The sequence below is a fragment of the Tyto alba genome, unplaced genomic scaffold, assembly GCF_018691265.1.
Source record: "Tyto alba isolate M040663 unplaced genomic scaffold, T.alba_DEE_v4.0 Super-Scaffold_1000006, whole genome shotgun sequence".
NCBI classification, from domain to species: domain Eukaryota; kingdom Metazoa; phylum Chordata; class Aves; order Strigiformes; family Tytonidae; genus Tyto; species Tyto alba.
The window spans coordinates 24440962-24465433 of NW_024881272.1; the positions used below are offsets into that span (position 1 = coordinate 24440962).

The window sequence follows — 24472 nt, forward strand, 5'->3', positions numbered from 1 at the left end:
GGGCAAAGACGGGTCGCGATTGGTTCGGCTGCGCTGTCAGTTATTCTGCGGGGTATCCGCCCCCTCGGGAAGGTGAAGGGGAGTGAGGGGCTGAGGCGGGCGCGGCGGTTGGGGCGCCTGGGGTGAGGGGGGTCGGGATGAGGGGGATTGTAGGGCCTGAAGCGGGCGTCGCAGTCAGGGGGGCTGGAGGGTGAGGTGGGCGCGGGGGCTGAGGCGGGGGTTGTCGGTCCTGAGCCGGTTGTTTGGGTCAGGGGAGCTGGACACGGTCGCTGGGGTGGGCACTGTGGTCAGGGACTGTAGGGCCTGGGGTGGGGTTCAGGGTGTGGGGGGAGCACAGGGCCTGTGGTGGGGATGGATCAGGCCTGGGGGGATGGTTGGGCCTGGGATGGGGGATGCTGAGGCGTGCAATGGGTTGGAGAGGGGTAGGGGCTGAGGTGGATGTTGGAGTGAGTGCAGGGCCTGGCTGCAGGTGAGGGGAGTGCAGGGGCTACGTTTGGGGTTGTGGCTGGGGTTAATGCGGGGCTGGGAGGCAGGATGTGCAGGGGAGAAAGTGGGACTGTGGGTTGATGAGGGCTGGGTAGAAGTCATTGGGGTACACTGAGGAAGGTGAGTTGTGTGTGAGGAGGGTTGTGGGGGACTTGACGTATGCCAGGAGAGGGTGAAACCTGCTAGGGAAAGAGCCACTCTTAAGTTTTGCTTGAGGCTGGGCACAACCTTGATGTTGCAAAATGCAAAGGTAACACCAAATCACCGTCACCCTGCTGTTCCACGAGTCCAAGGCTATCAGTCCCTGGCACCTCACACTCGAAATGAGGCTGACACAGCACCAGTCTGCCTTTTGATCTCAATCTGATGATTTAGCAGCCCTCTGGATGTAAAGAACTGCTGAATTGCCAGAGCGAGTTCCTAAATCACTTGTGTTTTTCTTGGCAGGAATAAAGCACTGCCCTGACTCAGCCTTGTTTTGATTATTAGGTCCAACGGACTGGGGTGGCAGCCCAGCACTGTTGAGAGCAGAATTTAAAACCAGCAAACAGGAGTTATGCGCTGATGCTAGCACTGACTAACAACTCAGGCAAGTCATTTAACTTCCCTGTGTCTGTATGTTCCCATATGTAAGCTGGTCATAATAAAAATATTCTTGTACGTTTTCAGGGTACTTTGCAATGTCAGCTTAAAGACTACTATGTCAGCAGATACTGTTATTATAGCAGCCAGGGACAGATACGACTGTATCCTCAGAAACCTCATGTGATCATTGTTTCAAACTCTCCTTTTTGTGGCCATTGATTCATAGGCAAGCCTTTTGTATCACTAAAATCCTCACGTTCAGAGGCTAGTGCCAGTAATTCTGAATAGTGGGGGGTTGCTGCAGCTTTATAATAAAAATAGGATAGCATTACACCACCAGCATCTTAAACATAAATATGGAAACGTTAATTTAGAATCAATTTTGGGATGTTTCAGACTGTAAAGTTCTTTTAACTAGATCTCTGTTGAGGACAGAGGAACACTTTATGGGACTGTAAATTTCATGCAAACACTCTCTGTGAAATACAGATTCCCCCTACACACTGGCTGTTCTCTCAATATCAATCATATGCCTTGCAAGTAATGTTTCACAAATATTCTGTAAATCACAGGAAAATGCTTGCAATAATGTGAAATATGACTTTCACTTGACTGTTTCACCAGAGGCCCCTAGCAGGCCATTCTCCTGTCAGCACTAACATTTGTTATGGCTAATAACATTTTCAATCACAACTATTTTGGGAAAATGGATTTATTTTAAACCTGCTTCCCTGCAAAGGAGATCCTGAAAACACCCTGCCAAGGACACAGACTCCTTACAGAGCACAGACCGTTAATTCCCAAATGAAATTTCACCTCATCTCAATTCTCAAACATTGTTTCCTAGCCAGCTTTTTGAAGACTGTTTGTTTGTTTTCAGGCACTGAGGTACATGTTCACCTCTTGGTTACTGTTTTCATTCTGGTTCAAATAATAGCAATAGAAACTTACTCCTGAGCAGGTATCTTGGGGATATTCTGGAACTGATTTGGAATTTTCCTCCAGATTCTAGGAGAAAAGGCTTAAGAACTTTGTAGATAGGAAATTGATAATCTCGGTGGCTTGTATTACATTGAAAGAAACTTCTTATTCTGAAACTCAAAGATTTTGTCTCATTTTAACTTTTAAATAAACCCTAAAATGGTGCTTTTCTCATGTAGGAAGTCCAAGAACTGTATTAGACAAGGTGTGAATTCCTTTCTTATCCTCAAGCATGTTGATATAGCTTGGTGGATGACAATGCACCTGTGTTAATGCCACTGTCTGTGGCTTCATCCCTCTTTCTGCATCTGTGTACACACACAGATACTGATGCTTAACGGCGAGGCTCCTCGAGATTGGTCAGCATCTTAAAGCCAAACACATACACGTAAATGGAATTCTCATCTACCTGAGCGAACAGAGATATTTTATCCCCCTACGAAGTGCACCTGTTGGAGAATGGCTCAGAGACAAGGGTCCTGAGCCCACCGAGCAATTGTATGATCAGAGCCTGCTCTAGCTGCTGATGCTGAGCCTCACTAGGGTTTGCCTGCAGCTGCTCGCAGCTGCTGATACAGGAGGAATGTCAAGGACGCTTCAGCCCTGTGTACCGTGGTGTGTCGAAAACAGGTTAAGGGGAATTAGGAATAGTGGTCTGAGAAACCCAGTGTTATGGTAACGGTGGTCTGAGAAACATTGTGTTACGGTACTGTCGTGTATTGAAAACAAGTCAATAGGAATCAGAAATAGTAGCATGAGAAACTTAGTGTTATGAGAAGCTTGTGCTGTAAGCTAACTGCAAGTAGGTGGGCCGTGCGAATACGACCTTTAGAGCTTAAGCCAATCAGCTAGTGACTAGTAGGCATAATAATTATCATTGTCTGTATAAATATATGTACCCTGGACCAATAAACACACACGTTGATTGATGCTCTATCTCTCACACTGAACCCGTCTCGGCGTGTCGTTCGTCTGCGGCTCCGCATGCACCTTCACATTTGTCGAGTTGGAATAAGGGATATCATCCTGAGCTAAAAGCGTGCCAAAGAAATTTGGCAAAATACAGATTGCTTTATTTAACACCTGTGTGAAAGGATGGAAGGAAGGGCAGGCAAGGGATGTTTCCGGAGCTTCTGTCTTCTTGCCTACAATTCTTATCAATTCAAGTTTTCTTAGATCGTTTAAAAACACACCATAGAAATGAGATAAGAGAAAAACAGAGCAAGCATCTGTCATGCCAAAGGGACCCAAAGCGCTCTCCCTCTGCCAAGGCCAAGCACATCTTCCTGGAGTGGATGTGGGCCCAGTCCAAATGACTGTCGCTCCAACACGTGAGTGAGGGCATGCTGCACTGCTGTGCTAACAGGCATTTACAGCCCTCTTGACCCTGTCACTCCCCATAAATCCATACCTATTTGTGTGCTCATTTCACCCTATTTATTCTCTGGCAGGTCAGATATGAGATGCAGTGTTCATATCATGAGGCTAGTGAGAAACCAAGGCTGGGGTAATGGGTAACATCAAAATGACTTTATTAACAGAGCAGAGAAGAGAGCTCCTGTGGGGAAGCCACCTGCCCTGGAAAATAATCTCAAGTTTGTTGTGGATTCATTGTGCAGCTTAAGACACACCAGGAACTCTCCTTTTGCCTCAGTTTTCCTATCTATGAAATAAGTATAAAGGAAAATTAGATTAAATTAATGGCTAGTAAGTGCTTTAATATTATTTGCCAGAGATTTTAAATGTGATTCTGATGGTAATTCCTTAGTATAAACTTATTCTATCTTCAAAGCCCTTTTTTAACTTCTTTTTCACTTTCCTCTAGGTGGAAGAGATTATGACTTCTGTCAAAGAACAGGAAGCCATCAGGAAGCTCATGGTTTTCTTGCAGGAATGGGATAGTGCCCACAGAGTTGATCGAAGCCGCATCCTGGACAACTTCATTAAAAGCAATGATGGCAAGACAGAACCAGAGCTGGAGCTGGAGTTCTCCCAGGGAGCCAGCTTGTTTCTGGCTCGCCTAACAACATGGCTCAGGATGACGTATCTGTTTCCTTGGGCAGCTGGAGGTGGCGTGAGGTAGTGGGCTGGAGAGGAGGGGGGAGTTCTCTACCAAAAATTTGTTTAAAGAATAAGCTTTGGATATTGGAAATATCCATATCCAGCTGTATTCTGTAGGCTTAAAAAAAAAAAAAAAAGCTATATGAAGATGGGACTGAAGGGAAAGCCATACAACCTGCCTCTCAAGGACCTAGAATTAGTGGTTTTTCTCACATTTTGATGAGCGTGCTGCCTCTGCCCATTTGTGAGAGGAAGCTCCCTGCTGTCTTGCAGAGAGTACCCAGTTTAGACCTCCACACTGTCAAAGGCAGCCTGGGGGACACCACGATGGCCTGTAAATCTCTCCTTAGCCTTCTCAAACAGCTACATGTACAGCACGTGCCTCAACAAGCTGCTCAAGTCCATTGGCATCTTCTTATCTGCTGCAAGTGGGTGAGTATAGAATGTCACCGTGTGAGAAGTGCTGCAGGGAAGGCACACAAGGGCGTGAGGGTGAGTAGATAAAATAACAAGTCCTTGCCCATCTTTTGGGAGGGCTGTGTAAGCAGTTCAGACAAGGCAAACCCCAGTGAGGCTTGCAGTAGGCACTTCGAATGCGTGCTCTCAAAACCAAATCCACTGCTTGGGCACGTCTCTAGAGCCACCGGCTCGCTGACACGATGTGGAAGGAGTGTGGTGAGAGCCTGAGTGCAGAGATGGGGCTTTCTGTGCCTGTGGTTCAATATCTGAAATGAGCACAGGGTAAAACAGGAGCTGGTGACCTGCTGGCAGCAAAGCGTGCTGCTGGTGGGCACCTGCCTCTGCACTCCAGGATGAGCCTCCCTGTGCTCGCTGCCCATACACCAGGCACCTGCTGCCGCAAGGCAGGAGGTGATGGTCCCCAGGAGCACGCCGTGCTGACAGAGGGAGATGGTTCTCCAAGGCGGGTGACACTTTTGGTTTTGTTTCTCCTATCCTTGCAGACACAGATACCTGACTGAATTTCTGGAGATTGGAGGTGTCGTGATTCTCCTGGAAATACTAGGGCTGAACCACCTGAAAGAAGAGGACAAAAGGGAGTCTGTAAAGCTGCTGCAGCTCATCGCAGATGCTGGCAGGAAGTATAAGGAGCTCATTTGTGAAAGCTACGGTAGGCAGCTTGTCCATCCGTGCTTTTTGCTAATTCAGGCGAGGATGTTCTCCCTGACCTCTGGCCGCCGGGGCTGCTTGCTGCGCTGAGCCACTCCCTTCCCTCCTCCTGCCGGATGGCAGACTGCCGCAGCGTTTCCCTGGCTTGAAGGAGTTCAGAGTCTCAGCTATTGTTGAGCAGCTGCATTTCATCCCCTCTCCGTTTTTAATGAGCTCGCTTTCTTTACAGTCATTTCTTTTGATGCGATATTGCTGTCCTGCTGGTGGCAACTACTCCAGTTAAAACCACAAAACAGCTTCCGTTCCTACCTACAGCGTTCACCTAATGCAAACTTTCCCGGACTTCCCCTCTGGAGGTGGGAAGGAGCTTGTATCTTTTGAAAGAGCATTACAAGGGGTTTTTTTTCCTGTTTTTCCTCTTGGACCATGGAAGCCAAACCCCATTAGTTGTTATGTAGTTCAGATTACCTTGTCAGAGGCTGTGGGGTGATACCTGCCCTCACAGCTTCCCCCAAGAGAGACAAAGTAGCAGGATCAGCAGAGGGATCCCTAACAGCACTGTTGATATCCCAGCGCCACTGTAAACACCCGCAGAAGGGCCTTGGCCACCTACTCCAGCTGAGAATTTTGCCAACTGGTTTGCCAGTTGGTTGTGTGGCTCCTACAAGGACAAAGAACTTTTTTTCCTGGCTTCTGTTTGTCAAACCGTATTTGGGGTGGGGTTGTGGGGCTGGGATTTCTCAGGGGTGACAATGAAACAGCTGAGACGGGTGGCCCAGACTCCTCCAGGCACACGACTCGGCATCTCTCTCTCTGCACAGGGGTGCAATCCCTCACCGAGTTCCTGGCCACTTCCGACTCAGCGGAGGCTCAAGAAGATGTACAGGTGCTCCTGGACTCCTTGGGCCACGGCAATCCGAAGTACCAGAACCAAGTCTACAAAGGCTTCATCACTCTGCTGCCGTGCACCTCCCCTCGAGCCCAACAGCTGGCCCTGCAGTCGCTCAGGGTCATGCAGGTGGGTGGTGGGCGAGGGGCAGCGTTACCCTCGGTGCCCTGGCCGGAGCTGTGCCAGCCTCCTTGGCATGGGGGGTGTTATAAATTGAGACCACAATGGATCATAATCCAATTATAATTTTATTAATTATAGCAAGTAGAATATGAGCAAAGACAGCGCTGGACGGCAGGGGAGTCTGCGCTCCGCCAACTGCCGTACTGATCAGTTCAAACAGTTCCTTTTTATACATTTTTACATCCGTGGTTGTCTTTGATCAGTACCCCTTCTGCTTGCACAAGTATCTGGTTTGTGTAAGCAATTGCGGTTATCTCACGCAGTCATCTTGTCTCACAGGTTATCTTGTCTCACACAAGCGGTGTCTGGCAGCTATTTGCATAAGCAGTTTTTTTGTCTTTTGCCGCCTAACCTTTACATTGAGCTTAACATAAATTTCAATAAACAATACCCTTAGTTCATAGTTTCTTACAGGGGGGCTGTACCGGGCAGCCCCTGGAGTACTGCGTGAAGACTGTTCCTGTCACTCTGCCCTTTTCCCCTCAGGACGTGGCGGGAGAGGTGCCCTCTGCCCTCGTGGGGCCCGTGCTGGGCACGCTGGGCTCCGCGCACCTGGAGGTCCAGTATGAAGGTAGGATCCCTCTAGCCACCCTGGGCGGGGGGGCGGCGGGGCGCGGGTGAGGCTGTGGCTGGGGTTGGCCGCCTCTAGGCCTGGGCAAGCGCGGCGGGGACACGGGAAGGGCCGGTGGGGACGAAGCGCGGGAGAGGAGGGGCGGCTGCGGAGCCGCGGAGGTGCAGCAGGGCCGCGGCCGCGCGCGGCTCATTAGCATGCAGCTCGTTAGCATTCGCCTTATTTGCATAACCCAGGGGGCACCGCGGAGCGGCAGCGGCGGGCGGCATTACCGGCGCCTTACCGGGGCCGCCGGGGGTCGGGCCGGGGCCGGGGCCGTGTGCACCGCCGGGGGCCGGGGCCGGGCGGGGCGGCGAGGGCCGTGCCGGGGGTCGCCGTGTGCTGCGGAGCGACAGCCACGAGTGGGTATATGTGCGAGGGGGGGTGTCAATCATACTCCGGTTTCTCTTCAGATCGTATAAATCTTTCGCCTTTTACTAAAGATTTCCGTGGAGAGGAACAGGCATGAGTGTTGAGAAATTTTTTGAGGCTCCATTTCGGTGGAGCTGCCCCTTTTCTGGTTAAAAATAGATCCGAGCGAGAGGAAGGTTGAGGTGGGAAGGGAACGGCTCCGGTGCCCGACCCGGCCTGGCGGCCGTTTCGTTACCGGCGTCTGGTTAAAAAGATGGAGCGAACCATCGCGGGGTGTGTGTGTGGGGGGGGTTGTCTGGGGCGGCCAATTCGCCCGGCCCGGCCGAGGCATCGGTGCCGCTGCCTGCCACGATGAAGCGTTTTGCCGGGGCCCTGCAGCGGGTCCGGCCGCCGCCCCGCTCACCGCCGAGCCCCGGTCCGTGGCGGCGGGGGCGCGCGGCGGGCTCCCGCCCCACCCCCAGCCGATTTCCCCCTCCTGCCAGGGGCGGGGCGGGCCGCCTCAGCTGCGCGATTAGCATACCCAGGGTGCAGCGCGGCAGCGCCGGGCACCGTCTCGCGGGTCACCGGCGGCCCCGAGCCGGCCACGCCGGTGGGCTCGGGGTGAGAAGCATGTGGGTAGTCGCGGCGAGCCGGTGTCCCGCGGAGTGGGGTGGCGGGGGGAGAGTAGAGGGGGTCGCCATGTCTGTAGGGGCGACAGGCAGAGGTGGGTACGTGCGCGGGGGGAGCACAATGTATACTCTGGTTTCTCTTCAGATCGTATAAATCTTTCGCCTTTTACTAAAGATTTCCGTGGAGAGGAACAGGCACGAGTGTCGAGGAATTTTTTGAGGCTCCATTTCGGTGGAGCTGCCCCTTTTCTGGTTAAAAATAGAAAAAACTGGGAGGAAAGGTGTGTCCGTGGTCGGTTCCGCTCCGATCCCGGCCAGGCCCCCCCCCCCCCGTGCTGGCCGAGCGGGGGGAGCCAGGACTCGCTCCCGGACCGGCCCCGCCCGGTACGGTCGCGGCGCCGCTCGGGCCCCTCCGCGCCGCTGCCGCCTCATTAGCATGTCGCTCATTAGCATTCGTCCGGTTTGCATACCCAGGGTGCCCCGCGGCTCGGCGCCGGCCCCGCCGATTCCCGCCGCAGCTGCCCCCCCCGGTCCGAGCCGCGCGGGTCTGCGCGGCGGCGGCGGCAGCGGCGGTGGCGGGGCCGGAGCGGAGCGGAGCGGGCACCGCGGGGCTGAAGTCGCCGTGAGCTGTGGGGTGACAGCCACGAGTGGGTACGTGTGCGAGGGAACATGTTAGTTATACTCCGGTTTTTCTTCAGATCGCATAAATCTTTCGCCTTTTACTAAAGATTTCCGTGGAGAGAAACAAATACGAGTGTCGAGAAATTTTTTGAGGCTTCACTTACGTGGAGCTGTCGTATTTTCGGTTAAAAATAGAGTAAATGTTTCCGCGGTGCTTAAAACCACCCCTTCCCCGTATGTCTGGGCTCGGGGTGGCCCTTGCCGTGCCCTCTCCCCGGCAGGTATCCCCAGCCCCCGCCTCTCCCCACCAGCCCGTCTGAACGGCGGGTCCCGGTGCTGCCAGCGGCTCCCCTCTCCTCCAGCCACCCAGCTCCTGAAGGTCCTCATGGCTCACCAGGTCCGGCCAGCCCTGCTGAAGGACCTGGTTGCGTTACTGACACCACCCAGGAAGAAAGCGCTGACCTTCTGCGACCAGACCTCCGAAGGTGCAAGGGCTGACCATGGCCTCCTGGTACACGGCAGGCTGTGGCTTGCCGGGGCACCCGGGGGAGGGGGGTTTCTCCCATCTCCTTCCGTGGGCTTGAGCTGTCACCCCGACTCGTAGGGGAGGAGGTGCAGGGGCCTGTCCCCTAAGGCTTGGGGCACAGCAGCAAGGGCTGCCCGGCTGCCTGCAGCACTGACGCTAGCGTGCAGGCCTCCAGAGGCCTGCTGAGGTCTACTGTCCGCTGGGCGATGTTGATGAACAGTTCCAGCCCCGGGTTTTTCCTCCCTCGACTCAGCAGAGCAGGCTGCCGTGCCCCAGGCTCTCTGAGCTGTGAGCATCATGCCCACAGATCCTTGCAGGGTGCTAGGTATGATAAGTAGCCATAGGGTTTCCTTAAGGTGTGTCTCCTGAAAAACTACATCCTCTTTTCATGCTAGCAGTGTAAACTGCACCTCCCCTCCCTTCTAACATCTTAGAAGTGTTTCAAAGCACCATTCTCACCTTCCTAATGTTCCTCACGCAGACCCAGCTGCACTTTGCCTGAGGGACCCTGTGCTGGAGTATATTCAGCAGGCAGCTGCCGCAAAAGCCATTGGGTAAGAAACTCTGCAGCATAATCTACAGGAGTATAAAAGGGACTTTATAGAAGCGGCTTGCTTTGGGCAAAAAAGGACTGGGACACATTCCTCCCAGGGAGCAGTCACCCTATCAGCTCTGGCACTGCTCTCTGGCTGAGTACCCTGCTCAGACCCCTGTACAAGGCTGTTTGGAGATGGGGTGTATTCAGGAATTGGGCAGAGCTACTGTGTGGTGGGTTGACCCTGGCTGGACACCAGGTGCCCACCAAAGCCACTCTATCACTCCCCCTCCTCAGCTGGACAGGAGAGACAAAAATATAACAAAAGGCTCGTGAGTCGAGATACCTCACCAATTACTGTCACTGGTAAAACAGATTCAACTTGGGGAAATTAGCTTAATTTATTACCAATCAAATCAGGGTAGGATAATGAGAAATAAAACAAATCTTAGAACATGTTCCCCCCACCCTGCCCTTCTTCCTGGGCTTAACTTTACTTCTGCAGAGCTGTTGCTCTCACATTCTCACTCCTCTCTCCAGCTGCAGTTGCTGTCATGCAGCAACTTCTCCCCCTTCTTTAATACATCACCCCAGAGGCGCTACCGCCATCGCTGATGGGCTCGGCCTTGGCCAGCAGCGGGTCTGTCTCGGAGCCGGCTGGTGTTGGCTCCATCAGACATGGGGGAAGCTTCCAGCAGCTCCTCACAGAAGCCGCCCCTGTAGCCCCCCCTGGTACCATAACCCTGCCACGCAAACACAATACACGCTGCCTGCAGGTAGCAGTGCTCAGACCCTCCCTGCTGCTGACATTGGAGACGGCTTGACGTTTCATTTATAGGGAGATGTGGAATCCCATCTGCTCTGGCCCTATGTGCTGTCAGTACCCCCTTTATGGCTAGGCCTGGAAGCAGTGCATGTGTCCTGCCACAGCACAGGGCTGAGGGGTGCTGTATTGCTCAAGGCCACTGTGTTCCCCACATAGCTGGGAGCCACAGCGAGCAGTGAAACACTCTTGTTTAACATCAGACACCCAATGGAATAATCTAGTGCCTATGATTGACTGCAGAATCCTCAAGGAAATTCAGCCGTTTGTGCTAAAATTGGTTCATTCAGCATGAATTTCCTACAGTGACCACAAGATAGTGCTATCAGAACACTTTTCCTGCAAAAGCAGGTGCCAGAAAGCCCTTGCTGGGAAGGGAGACACTGGAGTCTTCCAGGGGGATGCTCACAGAAGTAATGGTGATGGTGGTGGTTGAGTCCTGGGTTCTTTATGGTCACACAAGAAACGTGCTAGACTTTAATACACACCGGGAAGCTCCTGCCAATCATTAAACAATTGGTCCTCAGCAAAACCACACATGAAATGATTGCTAATCCATGCACAGCCAAATATTTCTTATTTTGAGATTCTCCTGTCTGTCAGCGCTGCTAGGGCAGGGCAGGAACACATCATTTTCCATTGGGGTCACACCAAGAGGCCCAGACTCAATTTGTTGTGTGCTTCTTCCCCCGTATGGCACAGGGGCTGATGGCCTATCTCATTGCAGCGTGTTAGCCAAGGAGTCAGCAGAAGTGGCTGAAGAGCTGATCCAGCTGAAAGTGGTGCATGGCCTGATGGTTGCTGTGGGGAACCTGGACCATGTGGCCAGCCAGAGACACGCCAGCATCTCCCTGGAGGTGAGCATGGAAGTACCTGGTGACACACACCATAGCACAGGGTCTGCTCCCTGAGCACCCAAGCAGAAAGGCTCTCTATACTGCATTTTTTTTTTCCTGAGCACAGCAGACACAGGCTTATTCACAAAGGCAGGAGTGACAGTTCCTTTGGGAAAGAGCTCTATTTCCCCTTCTGTCTGCCTCCCTCCTGCCACCCACAACACGTAAGGTGCTTGGAAGCCAACACTGGCCCTCACACCTCTGTTCTACCCCCAGGCTTCCTATGGGTAGCGAGCACAGGCAGAGCTAAGGGGCTAGCCGAGACAACTTGCCTGGAGCAAGACACTAGCACAGAATTATAAGGAGGCTATTTTTTCCTGCTGGTGCTGGGTAGTTTTGGCCTGTCTCAGCACAGCTCTGCCCCTGTGACAGCCTCAGGGGAAGAACACAGCAGTAGATGTGAAGGGCTGAATGAGTGGTAGCTGAGAACCAGGCTGCTGAGGGTGACAGAGGGTTTGCAAACCTACCTGGTAAAGACAAGGGTCAGCACACTCTTCCTCTGAGCAGGCACCGACAGCAGAGCAGGATGAACTCCCTGGCAACTACTGCTTCAATCATTTCACTAGAACACCCCCCTCCTCTTGTCAATGAAGGTGGGAACTGGCACTGGGGGTAGGGCAGGGGGGAACAAGGTGAGGCTTGAGCAGGGACCCACAAGTTCTCTCTGTGTTCATGAAGTGCCAGCAGTAGCACCAGTGCTGAAGGGGGTGGGCCAGGGACTCACAGGCTCTCTGGAGCCACATCATATGCAGCTCTAGCCTCTATACACCCACTCACATCCCAACTCTCTGTTTTGTTACAGTATTTTGTCCACATGTTTCCCTTTGTGGAGGAGTGCGTAAAGAAGACACTAGGACACACACTGTTCCAGCACTTTATGGTAAACATACCTCCCTGGGGGGGTTTATTAGTGGCCCAGAGACCTTGGTCTGTTTTGCAGGAATGTAGGGACTGTATTTCTTATCACAAGAAATCCAGCCTTGCATGAGAGCCCAGAAATAAACCAAGCCATCTTTTGAGAAGTATTCACTGTCCGTCTCGGCGTTCAGGAAGATAAGTGCTCTGCCTCAGCCCCAAGACAGAGCAAGGAGGGAATCTCAGACATTTGCTACTTCTCTGACAGTGGGATAGTCCCGTCAGAAGTATGAGCTGAAATGCCATTGAAGCAAGAGGTGACTTGATCAGGTCCCTCTGCACTCCCGCTCCTGGGGTGGATATACAGGTTAGTATATAGAGGGAAGGTAGAACAAACAAGGGGCAACATTTTGTTCCTTGAACCCAGGCCCATCCTTACTCACCAAAGACACCACTGGGCAAGGCTGGATAATCCAAGTGCAGTAACATCTGACAAGGTACAGGACAGCCTTGCTTTAGTCCCAACTCAGTAGGGCATAACAGCCCTTTTACTCTGGTTGTGCCATCTTAACGAGACAGGCAGAGCCCAGGTATAAGTCAGCCTTGACAGTTCTGAGGCCCTTCAGGAGCTCAGCCCCACACTGCTGCCAGTACCTAAACTGTTGATCAAAGTGCCCCAGCTGTGGGGGGATCCTATCTAGACTGGAAGATCCCTGCTCTAGCTGGCTTGTCACTGCTGCTTGCCCACATCCCATTAAGATCCTAACTATTTTGCTGCCTTTTCCAGGACAGTCCTGAGACCTGGTACACAAAAATGCATCCAGTCCAGGCTGAAGAACTGGCCTCCAGTATAGTAGACATCCCCAGAGACAGAGCAAGGCCACAGTCCACAGGTGTGTGCAGAGCTGGGGGCACAGTCACTTAAATTACACCCTTTACTTTCAAGGGGAGAAGGAAGCTCAGGAAGTAGGAGACCAGAGTGGGGGGTCTAGGGAAAAAGGGAATAACAGTAGAAGGATCTCTTTGTAATCTGGTGTTTGTATAGCTGCATCCTGTGTTGCTGGACTCAGAGCTCACAGGGCTGTTTTGGCCTTTCAGAAAAAAAAAAACAACAAAACTTGGAGTGAGCTGAACAAACAGGAAACAGCGGGCAGCAGCACATGCCTCCCAGCTGTCCTCCCCAGTCTACCTGCTCCTCCCCAGAGGACAGGTTGTGTGGAGCCACCCAGGCCCAGGTTGCACATGAAGGCCATGGCAGCACCTTGCTGCACCTGAGCCACGGGCCAGCTTTGCACTTCTGCCCTCAAATACAGATTTTGGTGGGCTACCGAACATGTCTATTTTATGTGGCATGTTAGCCATGGGAAATATCTGTGAAAAAAATGTAAAGTAACAGCCTGGGGCTATCTTCAAAGCCTAAGTAGACTCCAACAGTACAAGAGAGTCTCAGAGGGCCCTTCCTACTTACCTGATGTCATAAGAGCTGAGCCCCTCACTAGATGCCGAGCTTTGCTCAGGTGCAGGATAGGTAAACTCTAAACCATCTTCCCACTTGCTAGGCAAGTTCTACCCAGCAGAATCTCAAAATGAAGGGTGATTTTTATGCAAACATTACAAGTGTAAAGACTTTAAAAAGAAACTTCATCCAAGAAATCAGCCTATCTCTACAACACCAGCCAGTCTTTATGGACTGTTAGACTTTACTAAAATCAGCAAGAAATATATTTTATAAGATAGAAGATAATTAAATCCAGGAACATTTATTTATCAAACTTCTTAAAATACTGATTTTTTTACAATTACATATAGTCCACATTCTTTAGAAAAGCCAGACTTGCAACAGTTTTGCAATGTTTCAAGCACATCTGGAAAGGTTGTATGTACACTAGAAAACTATACACGTGTATCTAGTTCTATCAGAGGAGACCATTGTCACTAGCAAAGGGCCAGATGCTAGACACATCTAGCAGACTCTCAGCCCCCCTGCCAAGCCTTGCAGGGGGTTTTTCTATCACTCTCTACCGAGTACCCTGGCCGTGAAGAGAGGCTGCCATGTTCACTGCCCCCAGGCACACATGACCCACAGACACTCTACCACATTTAAAACAGGAGTTACACAAACCACTGACAAACATGCAAGACATACAGAAGACTGCTTGTGAATCAGGTTTTGCTGTATTTACTAAGGCCTCTGCCATCTCATCTGCTTGCTGGCTTGCTCCTCCAGCTGCATGGCAGTCCCCAGGGCATCCAACGTTTCTGTAAAGGAAGACAGTGACAGGGTGGCTGACCTGGAAGCTGAACTCCCCAGGCCAGCTGTCCCCCTTAGCAGAACTCTGCAAGGGCCACAGAGGAAAGCAAACTGGGCAAGAACTGCTCAGCCAACATAAAATCCTTCCTGGTCCCACAAAGCTCTTCAGCTGTACCTGTTTATTTCTACTCATCAACAGTTTCAAGCCTGCAGTTTGCAGTTCAAACTAGATGCCACTAATCCAACCACCTCAGAGGGCCAGCTTTCCCTGGGCTGGGAAGCAAAGAGGGTAGCAGGGCATTTACTCTTGTTATCCTGTCACCACTCCTCCATGGTGAATGAAGGGATACCGCACTCGGGCTACATTTGAAATGGAAGGACAGCCAGGGCTGTTTAAGAAAAGTCACTACTTCAGGTTAACAGTTCACTCTGATGCTACAATTTTCAGCCTCATTAAAATAAAAAACCCTCACAGCCCTGTTTTTGAGGCAAAGACTATGCCAGCTGTAAAGGCTCAAGTGGCAAAGCCCAAGTTATTGCAACAGTGGCAAAAAAGTAGCAGTTAGCAGTGTCGCTTCCCCTGTTCTGGTCAGGCAGCTTCTGCGCTTGGCACTCTGTTACCAAGCTCATATGTTTGCTTTGCTGCCTCTCCACCATCACTGCAACCAGCATGGTCCAGACAAAGTCCGGCAGCACTCAGGGAACAGGCAGCTGACAGCCTCTTGCACACAGCTGGGAAGTCTCCAAACTGGGTTGGAACTGAACAGTTGGAGGGATTTTGTTGCACATTATGTAATGCCTGATATTAAGGCAAAGGCATGCCAAACACAGGTGCTGACATCTCAGCATACACCTGGCAGACACTTGTTTTAAGTGGATGGGTTAAGGCCTGATACCCATGAAAACAGGAGTGGAAACAGTGGGCGTACTCCTATGAGCCCCTAGAACATATTTGTCAAAGTCTGGTTTTTGGCCAAGACAAAACAGTAAACTATATAACCAACTAGTCAAACAGACTTCAGCTCATCTGCCGTTGGTGGATGCTTGAGGGAATACAGTTTTGTATGGCAGTGCCAAGGAAGTGGAAGTTATTATTAGTCAAAATTTTACTTTGGAAAGTGCAGAAATAGGACATTTTGGATCTGTCCCTCTGATCACCTAGGAAAGTGATCTGAACCATAAGCTATGCAGAAGGACTGAGCACTCAAACCTTCACAGGTATGCTGGTGTCATTTTCAGGTCTTTGAAGAAAACAAAACAAAAAAAAAACAAACAAACCAAAACAAAAACCCACAAACAAACAAAAAACCCAACAACATTAGTGACAGTGCTAGTCGGAAACAGGCACTAACGTACCTCTGACACTAAGGAAGTCTCTTGAGCTCTCCTCTATGAAGTGCTTAGCTCTGCTCACAAAGGTCTCGAGATCATAGTCTGGTTTCTCTGTGATTCCCAAGAGGCAGTCAAGTTTAGTCGTCACTCTCTATATTTACAAGGATAACAGCGATCAGAAATTGATTTTCCAGAAATTCAACTAGTTTCTTCAAATCTGGCACACCAATCAGCAGAGCTGAGCTTTTACAGACCAGTACCAGTCAGTGCTCTTTAGCAGCAAGTAGAGATTGCTAGTTGGAGGGGAAGTGGACCACAAGCCACCAGCCACAAGCACTGAAATGCCCCAGTTTAACCAGTTGGGCAGGAAACCACAGGACAAACTTGGCAGTGAGGAAAAAATAACACCATTGACAGCATCTTGCAGTACAGCCCACAGCCTACCCAGCAGCACTTGGCTCAGAGAAGGCAACACGCGATCAACATGTAGAAGGCAGCCTGGGCTGGACTTGCCTCTTCTACATACCTGTCTCAGTTCCCTAAGCTGTTCCACAACCTTCTCCTCCCATTCATTAATTTGAGCTGTAGCCTCATGAAAGTTGAGCATGTGGGGAGAGATATCTTCCTCCTCATCCTTGGAGAGCTGCAAGAAACAGCCCAAGTAAGAACAGCAAATTGTTTCCAGCACTGAAATCTGTTCAGCTCACTGCACACACATACATTGTGACCTGAGCCTTCTCCGCTGGTCTCTGTTTCCTCATTCTCAGTCTCCATCTGATTCTGTGTTTCACCAACTCCATTATGAGGGCTGAGTTCTTTCACTCTGCAACAAGATTTGTCACTCAAACTCTTCTTTCAGCAGTTTCTGGGCTACAGCATCACAAAACAGCTACTGCAGTCAATCAGTGCTCAGTAAGAAACACTCAGCTGCACTTAGAGTGGTACATTACCACCCCCAGAACAAGCTCACATGGGCAGAAACCCCAGAGGGCTGTGGGAAGAAAAACTGAGATGTTTGTCTCCATGCCCAATGTAAGACCTCTCCTGGAGAAAAATCTCCAAGTACACAATGTTAATTGCCAGAAACGGCTTTCACAGAAGCTGTCTTCCACATGTCAGCTTAGACCATCATGATCAACTAAGAAAACTTAGCATGGAAAGAAAAGGAATAAGGTTGATTTTTCCCAGAGACCCACTGTGCCAGAATAGGTCTATAATAAGGATAAGAGCCATGGCACTAGAGGTAGATGTCAGATATCAGCTGGGCATTTTATTCCGCTTACTAGCATCAGCTTCATATTTCTAGGGAGTTTCAGCCTAATACCCCCTTTCTTATAGCTTGAACCTGCCTAGTGCATTGGCTAAGAACCTAGTGGGCCCAACTCAAGACTAGAATCTTACCGAAGCACACTAAGTCAGATGCTGCATTTTGTCCTGTACTTTCAGGTGAGCAGGAATGACTGTCCACCAGAAGAAAAAAAATGCAATTTCAATCCAGAACCAAATCTGGGAATCTGTCAAAATTCAGTGTTCCTGAATGCTTGCGACCAGAATTACCATACATCCTTTCAGAGTGGAATGGATTCCAGGAGGGAACCAAGCAGCCTTTTGTGAAGTAAATGAAGGAAAGCTACCAAGCCTGAAGTGTGCAAGTGTCGTCTTGTTAATGTATAACAAAAGGCACAGTCTTTTTACTTGCCAGCTCACTGGAGGGGTATAGAAGCATGTAAAGCAGAGACCAGGAGGTACTTGCTGCTCTGTCACAGGGGTTCCAGGTATCAGCAAGACCCCCAGGGAAAGCTGGGGCTGAGTCCCTGCAAATCTACCTTGCCCTGCAGGTACCCAAGATCAGCCACGGGGCAACTCAAAACACCCTCCCTATAACCACTTCAAGACATTTGAGTTCTCCAGGTCCTTCACATTTTGGCCAAAGTCTCCAACCCTATTAGTTCATACCAAAGCCCATCAAGAACACCAAGTGTTTTGTGCCATTCTTAGCACACCCTTACATGGGTGGGACCCAAAGTACTACGAAAAGTAAAGGGCATGGAGGTAACCATTCAGGACAGGATAAGCTTCCTACAAAAACCAGGGCAGTCTTAAGTCTAGCATGAGAGACTGCTCCTGAGGAAAGGAGACATTAGTCATGGTTTTATACAATCTCTATTATGTCTCCCACAGAGAACACCCAGCTTAGTTTCATAAGACAGCTCTAAAATAATTTGCTCCTAGCAAACAAACTCCAAATTGCCATTACAAGCAACAACAAGAGAACTTGACATTCCAAATGTCAGAACAAAAGCAGCTAAAACACTTTCTGCAACAAGAGTAGAATCCCCAGGTCAGAAAGGCCATTACCTGTCAGCATATCTCAGCGTGTTTAAGGTGTACTCACACGAATTCATGCCTGGAGAAATCATTGCTATCTGCAGACAGAACAAAATACCTCAGTGACTCCCACATCTGACTTTTACTCATGTTAATGGTCCTACAATTCTCACCAGGCAGCTGCGACATGTTAGGGCAAAGGGTCAGAGTTAAAACATTCTGCCAAGAGCATTTCTCCTTATAGCTTCTGCAGGACATGCCAGTGGTCCTGTATCCAGCTTTCCTCTGGCTTTGTGCTCCACCCACCACTGTGCTGCAGCCTCCACAGAAAGCAAAGCCCTTCAAGAGCACACCAGGCTCTACTGTAGATTCACTGTGTGAAAGGGACTTCTGCAGCCCTGCTTCTATTGGGGCTGGGCAAAGCTCACCAGTTTTTCAACTCGATCACCATGGGTGAGTGGAAGAAGAAACTGTATGACATTTTTTTGCACAGAACTGAAGCTCTCTGACTTCAAAGTCCCCTTACTCTAGAAGAACATACAGCTGTTTGGTCACAAATAGCGACCAAGCAGTGTGTGTGTTTGTGCCACATGCATACTCACCATACAGGTCCTTGAGTTTGTTCCTATGAAAGAGTCTCTCAGCACCTGGGTCAGCTTGCTCTCCCGGAAAGGGGTATGAGATTTGTTTTGTCCTAAAGCTCGGATACATTCCTAAGAAAAGACAAGCCTTGTGAATGCAATATCTGCATCTCTTCTCAAACAGCTCTGAAAGCTTTCAACCACCAACTGCTGGTAAACCCAGACTGGAGAATGGTCATCTTGATTGCTCTATAAGTACTTCACAGTCTTTTAAATATACTCCAGGATTTTGACTGTCACAGGACAGCTAGTATGTCCATCATATGTTAAAAACCAAAACAAACTAAAAAACTAAAAACAAAACAGCAAAAAACTTGAATTAAGCTTGAAATGGCTGTACCCATATCTGGCCTGACAAGACTGCAGTGCTTTCCTGGAAGCATAAACCATTTTCAGGGTTGTTAATGTACTAAACTAGGATCTTTTTGGCTGCTCTTTTCCCTTGCACTGGAAAGAAACAGAACAGATAACTAGAGTTGAAAAGTCCATGTGTTGATTAGCACTATTTGCTCCCAGAGTTATAGCTCACCTTCAAAGCCAGTAAGCTCTTATTGATTTCTGCACCTTCCATTCGTGTCTGCCGATCAGCACTACACGTGTCTGCACCCCTCTCATTTCCAGCCAGATCCACCAAGGAAAATTTGCCAAGCAGTTTACTTCTTTGGCGTAGTATGATTTGGAAGCAGGCATGTGACCGTGAAGAGCTAGCATTTGCAAAAGTCTGCCCAGATGTCCTACAGCAAAGATGAAAACAGGAGTTAGAACTGTGCCACAGAAGATGCAACAGATCCCAAAAGCACTAGAGAAGATCTGCAGCCATTCAATTACATTGTTTAGCCTCATCGGTTTTATCCCACACATTAATACCTCAAGTTTGCATAAATTGTGGAATTACCTCTGATAAAAGAGTACAGAAAGACTACTGTGAGAAATACGAACCTGCACCCCAGTTGTAGAGATTTGAGGCTATTTAATCTGCCTGGCTCAGCTCAGCCAGCCTACCCTGGAATGCCTTTCTGACTGCTAATGCCTTACCTGCATTTGGAGCTGGAAAACATGCCTTCAGCACTGCATCTCTGCCTCAGAGCAGAGCACATGTCATTCTCCTAATGCATCTGCCATTGCACAGTAAGCTCAACCAAGCTCCCCACTAAAGAGCATTAGCTGAGCTGGCACATCACAGTCACAGTAAATCCCCTTTTCCAGACAACCTAGCTTGGCACTTTGCCTCTGCTGTGCGACCACATCTGCCCCATCACTGCAAGACACAGACTGGAGTCTTCTAAGTCACCACAAACCTCCTTGTGACCTTCACTATCAGTTATTTCCTGAGAAGGCTGGCAGGTTCACTGTCCCACCTGCATCCCTACTGCTGGAGGGAAAGGAGGTAAGACTGCCCTAAAGTGAGACAGGAGTCTGAAATGTTAAACAGTTTGGCTGAATGGTCAGCCAAAGAAGCATGCACAGCTGCATGAGCTTTCAGGATGTACATCTGTACATGCAGTGTAATACAGAAGCCAAGGAGTTCTTGTTTGCCTAGCAATGCTTCCATAGCAGTTGTAACTTAACTGAGACAGATAAGACTTGGTAATACAGACTTTAGCTCCTGATTAAAGACACCAGTATGATGGTAGAGTTGCCCTGACCACAGCGTTCCTGCTGGGATGAGCCCAGCCTATGGTTGCCCCTTGGCACCTGCTCTCCAGGATTCTTTAGACAGGATCCCTGAATGACATGAAGCATTTTTGTTGCCATTGGAATAGCTCATCAGTCCTGCAGTTAAGCCAAAGCATTTTTGCAACTCCATGTTGATGATGGCAGCTCTTCCTTGATCTTACAACCCCACAGGGAGCTACTTATGCTCCTGTAAACTAGCTGATACTTCTAAACAAGCACCAGGACAACCATCTCCTCATTTGAATAATTTGTCTCTTCTTGGACTTACATGAGGACTCACGAAGCATGAACTCTGACCTTCTCTATGGAAGGCAGGCTAAGCCCATCCCTGCTAGCCCTTTATTCTGTGACCATCCTGTTGTATTCATGCAGAGGTGCTGCTCAGTGCCTGCTTATTGCTGGGAACAAGCTTCTGTCTAAGCCTCAAAGCACCAGCTACAGACATTATATATTTTTTCTAGGCATGGAGATACAACAGGACATGACTCTTATTGGTTTTAAGGCACCAAACCTGCAGGCACTGCCCATCTCAATCATTCTGATGACATCCTCAGCACAGTTGACTTGTCTTTCTTGGAGACCAACAACCTGGACCTGCTGTTTTCCATCCTCCAGGACTCGAAGCTTTGCCTTCTTATTCAAGAGGTCAAACACCTATATTCAGGCAAGAAGATTGAGGCAAATCTGAAGAAATTATCTTTGTAAGTATTTTGCGCTGTCTTTCTATAAAGTCATAGAATCAGTACCTTTAACATAGCCTTCTAATTCAATTCCAAACAACAGAACATATAGAACTATAGTAAGTTTCACTCAGCTACTTATGAAACATTCAGCCAAATAAATCAGGTCAAGAATTAAAAAAAAGTCTTACCTTTCCATTGTATATTTCAAAGAAAGTCACATAGACTTCCAGGTCCCGATTCCTGTACCTGGGCTGGTTTAGGAGGAGGAAAACATCTTGTGCTAGTGAGGAAAGGCAGAAGTTTAGTTAACTAGGTTTAAAACACACTCTAGTTGCTACTTGATTTACTTTCAACTATGGTGCGGCCATAAGGCAGTGTCTAGCAGCTAAATGGCAGTCATCCTAAACAAATGAGAGTGAAACCATTAGTGCTGTGCTACCATCTGGAGCAGCATCCTCACCCAGGGACTGAAAACACAGGGGGATATGGAAGTTCCTGCTGCTAATGTCACCCACAGACAGCAATCGTTACCGATCTGGGGAGCATTGGGATGTGCTATTGTTTTGGACAGGCCTGAAAAAAAAAAAAAATCATGTATGTGTGTTTCAAGCACTTCTTGTGGAAAGCCTAGAAAACACGCATCCCTGAGCATCTGCACTGCTGCTGTTTGGAGACAATATACCAGATCACTTGACCCTTTGGCTGGATCCAGTGCAGCTTTTCACAGTTAGGCTTCAGTCTTCTGAAATGGAGCTGAAAAGCAAAGACTTTCCCCTTCAGGACCAGTCATAACTAATTTTCAGAGACCAGCAAACAGTTGCTTTTGTATCAGTTGCTTTGCTACACAGACTAGTTTCACAATATGCCTTTCTAAAGGTAAGGTAGAAGAGGTCAGGGTTCATGGTGCTTTCTAGGCATTATATCAAGGAGGGGCTTCTAAACATCTGTTTTCTGAAATAATTTTGTATATGCTAGGTTTTTGACATCTAATGGTTTCAGAAAGAAACATAACACATACATTCATGCACTTTCTGTATAACAAGCTTTGTATCAGAAATGAGAAGGGTTGTGTTGCATTGAAGTCAGATATTTCCAAACACCATCCTTAGTCTGAGACAAAAGCAAAGCAGAAGAATCAAAATTAAATGGTTCAGCCCAGCAAATGCCAAACTAGAAAATATGTAATCTCTTTGTGTCAAAAACAAACATCTTCTGGCAAGTTAAGCGTGGATCTAGAAACTTACAGGCTGGATGGAAAATATTTTGTGAAACTGAAAAAAAGGAAGTCATACCTCCTGCAAACACCAGAACTTATTACTGAAAACACAAATACTTTATGTATCATCTACTGGAAACTTTTTAAATAACCATACAAAACCAGGTCTTATCTATTTAAGAAAACCAAGCGCTAATTGGATTTTCATATCTAAAGAAAAATCAACTTACATGCAAAAGCATATATGCCCTTTGAGGCATTCTGTGCTCTCCCAGAGAAGTCTCCACCCATAGTCTGTGAGGATAAAATACCAGAGGTAAAGTGTGGTACAAACAAGCCAAGCTACCTGATTTTAGTCTCAAGAACATACTAGGAAGTTACCATATATATATGCTCCAATGTCAGTGAGATGATTAGAACACAGTGCAGTTCAGGATAAAAATCAATTTGCTGTTTTCCTATAAGCTCAGAAAGAAGATCTGGACTGTGCAAAGCAGCAGCTGAATGCCTGTAAGGCTCTGCAGTGCTGAGTCAAAGCAGCTGCTCTTTCAAAGGGAAATGCATGGCATTGACAGTGCAACCAAATAGCCTTTGGTTAGAAGAAACAAAGCCTCATGTTTTAGGACATAGGTTGAGTAACATTTCCACTGCTATTTGCAAGCAGTCATGTGTGATATCAAAACGCATCAAACTTCTAGAGCAGACAATACCTTTAACTCCTTTGATCAAGGTACCTTTAATCCCAACAAAATTGTCAGCTGGTACTATCCTGGTGACTTGCTCTACCACTTTTATATGAAAGAGTCAATTATTTAAAACACAACTCAATCCCATGACACATTCCACATCTACCAGAGTTTAATCTGAAGCACTCCAGTCTCGAGGCACAGCTATTGTCCTTGCACTAGTTCTGCACCCCAGGATCGGGAGGGGGACGTAACTTCATTGCCTATTATTTTAGTGCCTCACAGTTGTATTCCTGTAACAATGCTCAGATGAGTATGTTTGTCTGCCCATTCCAGTGCAATGGAAGCAGCCTATGTCCAAACTTCTATAAATTTCCACATTTCCTTCTGGATTACTGGAAGATATCTACAGCTCACTCTGTAGCACTAATGATAGGAGATCCTAGCCTAAAACTTGCCTCTAACACTGGAACGACAGCAATAGTCTGATTACTCAAATGGACAGGCTAGTCTAGTCCAGTCCAGGTCACTGTGGTTTGAGGTAAGGGCTTCCTGCAGAACAAGACAGCAGATTTGACTCCACTGTCGTGCTGCGAAGGAAGAGCGTTTCCCACTTTCCTTCCCTATAGTTTCCAGAAGAAAGTTAAAAAAAACAACAGTTGTTGAAAATTTAAAGCAGATCACTTTTGAGGCAGAATACACAATCTTCAGGTCTCCTGAAACTGCAACTGGTAGACTGGAAGGAGTGGTTCAAAAGTGAACCCACTATTTTGCCCACTTCACAAACAATACCAGATCACTTAAATGATTATCTGCAACATAGAGGCTTATTCTTATATAATTGCTAAAGTCACCGGAATGCCTCCAAGCTCAAAACACAGTACAGACAGTAGCTTTTGTCCCAGCTGTAGGCTAATAACCCCACTTTGCAGACTGGAGTTAGGCAGTCACAGCCATCAGGGGCAAGGAATAGCCATGACTATGAATAGTCATGATATCCCATCTTAAAAACACCAACTATGGTGGGGTTTTAGTATGATTTTCCTCATAACCTCAGAGAAAACCCACTAATATGTAGAACTACAGAAAAAGAGGATGTGCAATTCAAAGCATTAGCTTTAAGACAATAAAGCCAAGATCCAAACTATTTACACAATCCTACTTGTTATCAACATTAACAACAGCTTTAAAATACTTTATCTAAACTAGAAAATTTCAGACATGGGAGAAAAACTTACATGTGTCTTGCCACTGCCTGTCTGGCCATATGCAAAGCATGTTGCCTTCCCACCCTCAAAGATGGTCTCTACAAGAGGTCTAGCAGTGAACCTGGATATTCAGAAGGTAAAAGACAGTTAAGACAAGCATTTCATACCCTGCTTCATCAGTTTTCCTAAAAAAAAAAAAAAAAAAAAAAAGAAAAAAGGCAAATAAAAGCAAATCGTTATGAACTCAGCAAGGCCATACCAAAAATAAGCTTTAGATTTCTAAGTCCTTTG

General features: G+C 48.4%; 2 protein-coding genes and 3 non-coding genes across 7 annotated transcripts in view; 4 read left to right on the plus strand and 1 right to left on the minus strand.

Annotated features, from left to right (window-relative positions):
• On the plus strand, positions 1-18094 carry ARMH1 (armadillo like helical domain containing 1). 2 transcript variants are annotated; one of them, XM_042785415.1, is made up of 13 exons: positions 1-72; positions 976-1075; positions 3878-4095; positions 4477-4545; positions 5076-5242; positions 6063-6259; positions 6800-6884; positions 8806-9009; positions 9532-9604; positions 11136-11265; positions 12107-12184; positions 12947-13052; positions 17189-18094. In XM_042785415.1, the coding sequence occupies exons 3-13, from the start codon at positions 3890-3892 to the stop codon at positions 17200-17202; spliced, it is 1329 nt and encodes a 442-aa protein (XP_042641349.1). In that variant the 5' UTR covers positions 1-72; positions 976-1075; positions 3878-3889; the 3' UTR covers positions 17203-18094. The 2 variants fall into 2 exon arrangements, with proteins under 2 accessions (XP_042641349.1, XP_042641358.1); XM_042785424.1 differs by having other exon boundaries at positions 8887-9009.
• Positions 7317-7431, plus strand: LOC116963576. Its single transcript, XR_004408288.2, has one exon. It is a non-coding gene; the product is annotated as a U5 spliceosomal RNA (small nuclear RNA).
• Positions 8029-8143, plus strand: LOC116963577. The gene has a single exon (XR_004408289.2). It is a non-coding gene; the product is annotated as a U5 spliceosomal RNA (small nuclear RNA).
• Positions 8582-8696, plus strand: LOC116963570. The gene has a single exon (XR_004408281.2). It is a non-coding gene; the product is annotated as a U5 spliceosomal RNA (small nuclear RNA).
• The window catches only part of KIF2C (kinesin family member 2C), a 19023-nt gene continuing 8439 nt past the window's right edge, over positions 13889-24472 (minus strand). For both annotated transcript variants that reach the window (XM_042785400.1, XM_042785393.1), the window contains 11 exons: positions 24212-24302; positions 22518-22581; positions 21260-21351; positions 20900-21042; positions 19241-19445; positions 18673-18783; positions 18101-18168; positions 16463-16565; positions 16269-16385; positions 15767-15893; positions 13889-14418 (listed from right to left, as the gene is read on the minus strand). In XM_042785400.1, coding sequence (XP_042641334.1) covers positions 14342-14418; positions 15767-15893; positions 16269-16385; positions 16463-16565; positions 18101-18168; positions 18673-18783; positions 19241-19445; positions 20900-21042; positions 21260-21351; positions 22518-22581; positions 24212-24302 — 1198 coding nt within the window. In that variant the 3' untranslated portion in view covers positions 13889-14341. The remainder of the gene's footprint in view (positions 14419-15766; positions 15894-16268; positions 16386-16462; positions 16566-18100; positions 18169-18672; positions 18784-19240; positions 19446-20899; positions 21043-21259; positions 21352-22517; positions 22582-24211; positions 24303-24472) is intronic.

Bases quoted from the DNA above. Each gene is read 5' to 3' on its own strand.
- ARMH1 (XM_042785415.1), top strand. From the start codon at position 3,890: ATGACTTCTGTCAAAGAACAGGAAGCCATCAGGAAGCTCATGGTTTTC. The intron at 9,605-11,135 runs GTAAGAAACTCT...ATCTCATTGCAG, and splicing joins GCTGCCGCAAAAGCCATTGG to CGTGTTAGCCAAGGAGTCAG. The intron at 11,266-12,106 runs GTGAGCATGGAA...GTTTTGTTACAG, and splicing joins ACGCCAGCATCTCCCTGGAG to TATTTTGTCCACATGTTTCC.